Source organism: Xiphophorus couchianus, chromosome 24 (genome assembly GCF_001444195.1).
Source record: "Xiphophorus couchianus chromosome 24, X_couchianus-1.0, whole genome shotgun sequence".
Lineage (NCBI taxonomy): Eukaryota > Metazoa > Chordata > Actinopteri > Cyprinodontiformes > Poeciliidae > Xiphophorus > Xiphophorus couchianus.
Window position 1 is genome coordinate 1,063,079 of NC_040251.1, and position 8,881 is coordinate 1,071,959.

The following is an 8,881-nucleotide window of genomic DNA, read 5'->3' on the forward strand; positions in this document are numbered from 1 at the left end:
AATCGATGCTACTACGATTTTTCATTTAGGTACAAGTAAATGCGCAAAAATCCAGCACATAAAAACTTCTTTTAGCATAAAACACAAAACGTATAAGTTATTGAGTTATTTATGGTGTGTTTTTAGTGAATTGAGCTTCATGTATTGAGCTCCTGGTACCAAACAACCTAAAATATAGAAAATGATCTAAATTCTGGGACATTAAAATGAGGTCTTGCTGAAATACTAAACCATTTGCAGCACAAATAAAACAGAAAAGTTGGTTAAGAATTAATGTGGTGCTTGTGCGCCCTCTTTCTACAGCTGCCCTGGGAAACCACCCATATGCCTCATATCACAAACCACTCTAGAGATTGAAGCTTTATAGAGTTAAGATAATAAAAACTAAATATTGTAATTTCTAAATATTTGTAAAGTTAAAATCCTCAGGTAGATGTTCCCAGATTAGCAGTTTTTTTTTTTTGGAAGTTTTCTTTCACCACAGAATATTTATTTTGTTTTACAGGTTTTCATAGATGTCCTCTGTTTCTTGTTCAGCTTCTAAACAGGCCTTTTTACTTTTCCTCCCCAGAGCGCCGACATGCAGATGCTTCACCAGAGATGTAGTCTGGTAGAAATCTCCCGCAGGCTGCTGAAGGCTGGCGTACTCCCTTTCCTTTTTACCCTGTTAAAGACAACAAAAGCTCCACCTCAGTGACGTCAACAAGTTATTTTTCAAAATCTAACAAGAAGGTCAACGTTTGAAAACATAAAGCAGCGAGCTGCATCCTAACGATGGGCAGAGAGACGCTCGACGCACTGCAAGTGTGATCAGGAAGCTGCAGTCAAACTGAAACCCGTTTTTTTTTTAGGTCACTCTACGCCCTCATCCTGTCTGCCACTACTGACCTCCTGAAACTTTGTTAGGCCTCAAACATCGACAACAGGTGACTAACAACCACTTAGGGCAGATTTCCAGCTTTTCCAATCAGCACAAGCTGATTTAAGTTCAGCTTCAACACACATTGAGCTGTTCAAAAAGATTTGTGGTTTTTAGTCTCATGTCTTGCACCTCATCCACGGTGTGAAACTGTCACAAATATAAATAGTTTGAGACATTTTAGGTTGATTGTTTCAGCATGCAGCACTTTGCAAAAGTATCAACATCTCTTTTTAGTTTTTCACACTTAAAACCAAACAAATGCATTTTAATGCAACAGAATATCAGAAATGTTGCATAATTGTTAGTTGCAATGTTAAATACTGGTAAAGCTGTGCTGTGTTCATCTTCCCCAATACAATAAGGCACCACTTTGTGTTGGTCTATCACATACTGTACATAACCAATAAAATACATGAAACGTTTTGGTCCTCGCAAGACAAAATGTAAAAAAGCTCAAAAGGTGTGAATATTTTTAACACGTTGTGTTAAGCTTCCAAAACTGTGATATTAATTTAGAAATTTAAGGGATCTGAACTGAAATGCAGGTTTCTGCTGTCGCTCTACACACATACAAAAACAGAAAAGGAAATATTCAGCACATCTTCACAAACAGTGAAGAGTCTGTGTTTAAAGAAGTAGCTTCACTTACGTCTAATTCAAGACTTTCAGTCTGTCTGCAGCATCTGGAAACAAAAAGAAAGAATCAGAGTTAAACCTATTAAATCAATGTCAAGGTTACAAAGATTCTTGTCTGCACAGAAAATTGACTGCACCCTTAAATAACATTTAAAAATGTCTCACTTTACCTTCTATGCCCATTGACTAGGTACCAAATTATCAATTCTGTATGTTGATTTTCACTTCAGATCAGTCAGAACAACTTGTGGTCCATCATTTCTTTTATATCTTACGGTTTTGTAGATTTAAACCCGATAAAGGTTTTGCTGATAGATAATCACCTGCAGAGTATTTTTCTCAAGGTGAGTCCAAGTGTCACTGCAGCTACGGCGGTAAAACCAGCCTCAGCACTGACCGCCACCATGCAGCTGATCACTCTGAGCAGAGAAGAGCTGCCGTCATCTGCTGGAGATGCATCGAAGCAAAATACACAAAAATACAAGTGGATCACTATTATTTAGTATTTCTATTAAAGGTAGAAATACATTTTCTGCATGTCATTTTTCTAGTGTCTTAAAAATAATGAATTATTTTTAATGAGAAGATTAATAATTAGCATAAAATTTTAATTAATAGATTAAATGCGGCACAACAACTTGACCACTACAATGTAAAATAATGAATAGTTAGAATAAGTAGAAAATCAGGTGTGATATGAAGAAAAGACAGACTTGTGCGTAGAGGTTACATAGAAAACTCTTTTCTTATACCTTCAGGTTCCAAACAAAAACAAAGAGGCAGCAGCACAACGAGCCACAGTTTGTCCAGATTCATGACGGTCAAAAGATCTGCACAAGACTTGTGCTGTCAGACGACTCTTCAGAGCTAATGCAAGGAGGAGGGCGAAGGTCGGGACGGCAAAAGTGAATTCATATCAGCTCATTTTGACCGCAGCTGAATAGGAAGTAAAACAAAACTGCTAATTTCTAAGTTACTGTCAGCGACTATAATTAGAGCTGCTGCTTCTTTCTGTAATGGTTCATTTAGCCACGTTGGAGGGTTTTTAAAATGAAAAAGGAAGGAAACGGGAGAAAGTTGTAATTTTTTGAGGAAAATCGCTTTTCCTCTACTTTGCTCGAGTCTCAAAGTCTTGTAAATAGATTTATAATACTTTCCTGACTTAATATGTCTCATTTGTTCTTAAATGTCTTTAGATGATGTCATGTTTTCACCTATTTTAACCTACATCTGTTGTCAAACAAGTTACTTTTAAGCGATTTCTTGATTCAGCCAGTGTGGCCCATAAATAATAATATATAATAATAATCACAGGTAATAAATGGTGTCAGAAGGGAGTGATTACTTTCTCACACAGGGTCTGGTGTATTTTGACAGTTTTTATTCCTTTGTAAATGAATTAATCATCTGCAAACAGTTATTTTATTTTTTTTTTACTATTTTAGGTCATAGTTTCTGAATAAAATGGACCATAAAAAGGGGAATTAAAGAGGAGCAAGGAGTTATCCCTGATGAACGCCTTCAGTTATGTTTCCTGAGGTCAAGTGATAGTCAGAGCTGACCAGTAATGCACTCTTTTACAGAAGCTGAGGCTAAAAATAAACCTATAACTCCCAACCAGGAAAGGGAAACGTTTCATCAACATTATCAAAACTGGAACTAAAACCAGCATGGTTTCCCTCATAGCTTATTACATCAGGCGCTTGTTCTGTAAGTTATCTGTCAGTTAGTGGACTGACCGCTGTCTTCTGAGAACTCATCACTTCGTGAAGTTGGCATGTTGTTTCTCCAACTGCTGGTGGGTGATGTGTTGCACGAGTCGTCTGCTAGTTTGACACCAGCCTATACATCCTGCCCACAATCACCTCTGTTTTTGTGAAAATGATAGACTGCAAAGTGTGACCCTGAAACTAAATGTAGGAAGCATTCATGAAGTTTGGGGATTTTACCATTTATACTTCATGTTTTATGTAAAAGAAAAAAGAAAGGAAAAAGAAATATTTCCTCTGTTTTTTGTATGTTCCTCAGCTGGACTAGAAGGAAGATTTAGACCCAGAGTGATTTGTGAAAACGAAAACAGCCATAGATTTATGGGATGTGGGACCCTGAAGCAACACAGACTGCCGACGCTGTTCATATAGTAGCTCTGACTGGTGATGATGCTAAGAGCGGTCAAGGTGGTGAGCTAGGAAGGTTGTGGTTTCACACTACAATGCAGAAGTGTGAACAGAATAGGTTTGGGGTTCCCACGCTTCACTTATAGGAAAAACATGGATGGCACACAACAATATACAACCTTTTACTTCTGTGTCGAGCTGCAAGCCTAACACAGCAGAATTATGAAACTGATTCAGAATGAGGAATGAAAAGAAACTGGTGGTAAAAGCGATGTGATGTGTATTATTGAAAAGCAAATACTTTAAAATATCTGCTGTTTTCATCTTTGGTTTGGGCACTGCAGCTTTTAATCTGTGCTACTCTGTACTATAAAGCTAGATAAGAACAGTAGCACGTGGCTGGCACTACTTTATGAATCGTATCAGGACAAAACAAAGAATCAAACTGAAATAAAGTTCAGGATGAGGTTTCATTCACAAAAACGTGGATTATTGGGAAGATTAAAGCAACAGAAAACTTGTTTAGAGCTAAACTTTAAATATCACATGAGTCACCGCCCCAAAACAGCTGCTGCTACAAGCAGAGAAACAGCAAAAGATATATCATCATTATTATTAATTATATATACAGTATAGATAGATAGATAGATAGATAGATAGATAGATAGATAGATAGATAGATAGATAGATAGATAGATAGATAGATAGATAGATAGATAGATAGATAGATACTTTATTTCTATGGAACATTTTTTAATGTACAAGACTAGGTGTATACAGAAGAAAAAGAATTTGGGCGCATTCGTTGCTCATGCTACAGGCAGTAAAATAAAATCAAAACAAAACCTGCTTTTCCTTTTTATACCGTCAACACACACATATTCCTACGTGAAGGGAGAAAACATGTTCAGAGAAGACGCTAGCCTCTTTCTACTTCCTCTGAAAGCTTTGAAGCCTGAAGCCAAAGTATGACCCACATATACAGTAGAACGGGTCGTACAGCACTCAGACGCTGAGCAAAGCTGCTCTGTTTGTATCCTGTTAGCAAAATATAAAGTCAAATATCAAGTCCAAATGTTTAAAAGAGGAATATTTCACTTTGTTTTGCCCTATATTTACCTTAAATTACTTGATTTAATCAGCTATGTGCCTGTGAGACAAATTTAGCATCCACATCACACACAGAGGTTTAAAAATAAACTGATTAATCATTTTCAGATGATTATATTTAATAGGGAAATAAGTAATCCAAAGTAACTTTATTCCTATGTGAAAGCTGAGATGTTATTGCAAGGAATTTAACACTTGACACTTGAAAACAATGTTGCTAAAGTAAAGTTATTAGGTTTAAAGGACAGTTACTTTTTCACTTTTAGATATTTTTCCCTCGATAAATTAAATACTCATTTAGGTTTTCTCTGTGATTAAAATGTGATTAATGATCTGAAACATCTTATTGTTAAGGAAGAGAAAGGAATCTTTAAGGAGGTCAATTGTTTTTAACTTAATTTTCATTTTTAAACTACAATCTTGAAATCCTACGTTTTATTTTAGGAGCTTTCAAATAAAATTTCGGTTGAAACTTATGAATAAGAGAGTTTTGGTAGCCTAAATTATGTATTTAATAGTATAAAAGGCAGTTAATGTTACCCAACATTATACCAGTTTCTATATAATAATAATGAACACATTATACAGGCCTAAATGTTGCGGAGTTTACACCTTCGCAGTATGTCCGCAAGGGGGCGCCAGGTAACCGGAGTTGTCTTCCTTTCGCTCAAAGGCTGCTGGGAAGTTTTCAATGTGGCGGCACCATGAGCCGCTGGCAGTAAGAGGTAAACATTTGATGTACTGAGCTGACTATAGATGAACATATTGTGTTTATTGAATATGTTTAAGCCGTGCCGACGTCTTGTTATCGCTGCAGACCGTGACGCACAGGACGTCGAACAGGAAGTAGTGTTACAAGAAAGTGTTCCGTTTACCTACAGTATTTTATCTCTGTCCACACAGGAGACCCGCGGAGGGACTGGAGTTAGAGCTGCGGCCACTCAGTCATGGTAGGAAAACTAAACTAGCCTGAATTCCTGACACCTGGCAGCACTCTGCTGCTTCCTGTTTAGTCTCTTCTGGTTTCTGCAGCTTCACTCCTGCAAAACGCAGCATTTAGAAAATATGAGAGCACAAACAACACAGAGAGCTAGATAAATATACACAAGTCTTTGCAGAATCATATAAATCAAAAAATGAAAAGCGTTACAGAAATATAAAAAGCAACATTTAGGACAATAGAAGAAGAAGAAAAAGATACAATACAGTTAATGGACGAGATTCTGTGCTAATTACATTTATGCTCAAGTATGAGCATAAACCATAACACTTATAATAAAATATCCACACAGTAATTCAGAGCAGATTAGAGAAATTAGGTTGTTAAACACCAAACGGCCTGAAATATTTTTTATACCCCGAGAAACAAGAAAACAGTTTCTCTGTTTATTCCTGCCAGAGTGTGGAGAAAAAAAAAGATTTGTCAGCAAATTTGCAATACGAATACTTCTGTACACACACATCTTTAGTCATACCACGTTTACTTTTGTTAGCAGAAAGTCTGATTTTCTTGTATAGTTTTCAAAATCAGATGTTTATAAATTTATGTTTGAATGCTACATGTATTTTCAAGTTCACTATTTTTCAATTATGACACCCAAAACTGATCTATATGTCAGTCAAGGATTAAACAGGACAGAATAGCAGCCTCTGTTGTGCTGTGGTCGCCCTCTTATAGATCCTAATCCCATCCAGTTTGGTGATCCACAGGGATCTCTTTTAAGACTAGTGTTTTTGATCCATCTGCTCCTTCTTGGTCTCATCCTGTGATTTTTAAGGACATCTCCCATCATTGTTATGCAGATTATATCCAGTTATATATTTCTTCTCCTTAAGTTTCAAAACTGCACATTTTATCTGAAATATTAATATGCTTTTGTTTTGTCTGGTCTGGATTATTGCAAGACACTCTACTCATGAATATGTCTTGCATATTCATGTCTAACCAAAACGTAAAACCAGTTGCAGTTTACCAAAACCTGCAGCCAGGCTCCTGACTAAAACGTCCTAATTGAGTTGTAAATGGAGAAATAAGAAGTCTTGCTTCTCTGCAGGAGGACGTCAGCGCTGTGATGTCCTGGTTCTCCAGCCCCGCCTACAGCCGCTACTGGCAGCACTACCAGCAGGCCATGGCCTGGCGCCGGAGGCACCGGGGAGCCTACAGGAAGGCCTGGAAGGCTGCTTACGGCCCGGCACGGCAGCGCCGCTACGATGACTGGCAGGCCAGCGGGAGCGACCGCAGCAGCAGCAACGACGACGACGCGGAAGACGAAAGCAGCTCGAACAGCGACATCGAGTGCGACGTCAGCAACATGGAGATCAGCGAGGAGCTGCGGCAGTACTTCGCCCACACGGAGAGACACAGAGAGGAGCTGAGTACGTCCACGTTGCAGGTCAACTTCCAACTCCTTTAGATGTGGCCTGAAGTAATGATGATGTTTACAGGGAGGCAGCTGGAGGCGGAGCAGCAGGACGGCTACGTCCCGGCCGACCAGGACCTGCGCGCCGCCTGCCGCCGCAGCAGCGCCGCGCCCCCCGCCGAGCGGCCGGGCGAGAGGCGGGCCGCTGAGATGAAGAAGCTCTACGGCCAAGACGCGGCCAAGATCCTGGCCATGGAGGCGGCCATGCAGCTGGCGTTTGACAGGAACTGCGACCTGAAGCAGCCCAAGTACTGGCCTGTCATCCCGCTGAAGCTGTGACCTTCACACAGGAGCTGCAGTTCTTATCTCTGCCTCTTTGCAGCCGTGTGTCTTCTGACATGAGTTTTGTCTTGTTTTTGTATTTTGACAGAAATGGAATGAATAATAAAGTGTTTTATGTCTAAATATTGAAACAAGTTCACCCTTATCTTTCATTTTTAGATTAATAGGGTTTTGAACTGCATGGTATTTAGTATTAATATTTTTTTCTGATCTGGATTCATGTAAAAAATAAAAAGAAAAGAGAGAGAGAGAAATGGTACCAAGTAAATATTTTATTTCTAGATTCCATTTTCCATTCCTTCATTAACATGAGTTTTTATTTATAAAAGGTAGCTGCTGCTTACACGGCATTTTCATGACGGAAATCAAAAGGTGAACATTGAAAATCAGAAATAAAAATAATTCTGTGAAACTCAGAAATATTTATGGGTTTTTTTCGGTGTTTTCTAATCTCTAAGTTTCTTGAGTTTTTCTCTGAAATATCAAATTTTTTTGTTTGTTTTTATAACATTTCTCAAATGATTCGAGTTCTGAGGATATGTTCTCCGTTTTTCCCCAATCCACAATAACGGCGTCGGACATTTTCGCTGAAAAAAGTTGAGCAAAATTAGATTAATAACCTCGTTCGTTTGCGAGAATTCACAGCAAACATCAAATAGGACATATTTCATTAAGTACATGAAATATGCTCCGCTGTTAAAAATGAGTTAACATTTACAAATTGAAATAAAATCTAGTCCAACATTTTGTTTGAGGCGAGCATTAATGTGGTTTATTTCTAGCCTCTGGCGGTGACGTCACGCCTCCTCCTCCTCCTCCCCTGATTCCTAAACGGGACGTCCAGTTGTTTGCGTGCGCCGCGACAACCTGTGGGAAAAGCATCTCAGGCACCTTTTGTCTCAGGGAAAGTTTCCACCGGAGCGGCGGACATGGGTAAGTGAACTCAGCTTCATATTTATGCAGGTCATCATGTTGGACGCTGCGGGAATCTTCACGGTTGTGCGCCAAATGTGCAAAGCGTGTCCAATTTGACCCGTTTTCACACCTTACTCCTGTGGTGTTTGTGCAATTTCTTTTTTCTTTTTTACATTTTTCTAGATGCATTTATCGGTTTTCAACACTGACACACTTTATCTGTGTGCGTTAAATCAGAATGGGGTTAAAGCGAGGGCTGCGATGAGATTATTTTGTATGATCCTCAGAGAAAGTGCGTGTAGCCCGTAGTGTGTGTGTGTGTGTGTGTGTGTGTGTGTGTGTGTGTGTGTGACTTCCTAAGCTTGGGAATAAACATTCCAGGCTCCATTAGCATGCAGAAATAGGAACATCCCCTCTAAATCAGATGTTATATGGAATATTACTGCATTTTTGTACAATGTAAAACAAACAAAAAAAAA

General features: G+C 38.7%; 1 protein-coding gene and 1 long non-coding RNA gene across 3 annotated transcripts; one reads left to right on the top strand and one right to left on the bottom strand.

The window, feature by feature from the left end:
• Positions 1-813: 813 nt before the first annotated feature.
• On the bottom strand, positions 814-4,307 carry LOC114140862 (uncharacterized). The gene is made up of 2 exons (XR_003594708.1): positions 1,882-4,307; positions 814-1,605 (listed from the first exon to the last, which is right to left on the bottom strand). It is a non-coding gene; the product is annotated as an uncharacterized LOC114140862 (long non-coding RNA).
• Positions 4,308-5,390: 1,083 nt separating this feature from the next.
• gemin8 (gem (nuclear organelle) associated protein 8) lies at positions 5,391-7,618 on the top strand. Of its 2 annotated transcripts, none has more exons than XM_028011128.1 (4): positions 5,391-5,510; positions 5,689-5,735; positions 6,840-7,161; positions 7,231-7,618. In XM_028011128.1, exons 2-4 carry the CDS (start codon positions 5,733-5,735, stop codon positions 7,482-7,484), a joined length of 579 nt encoding a protein of 192 aa, XP_027866929.1. In that variant the 5' UTR covers positions 5,391-5,510; positions 5,689-5,732; the 3' UTR covers positions 7,485-7,618. The 2 variants fall into 2 exon arrangements, with proteins under 2 accessions (XP_027866929.1, XP_027866930.1); XM_028011129.1 differs by having other exon boundaries at positions 6,844-7,161.
• The last annotated feature ends 1,263 nt before the right edge of the window (positions 7,619-8,881 follow it).

What these genes read in the sequence shown, in the direction of transcription:
- gemin8 (XM_028011128.1), top strand. An exon ending in GAGACACAGAGAGGAGCTGA is followed by an intron (nt 7,162 to 7,230) that starts GTACGTCCACGT and finishes TGATGTTTACAG; the next exon opens with GGAGGCAGCTGGAGGCGGAG.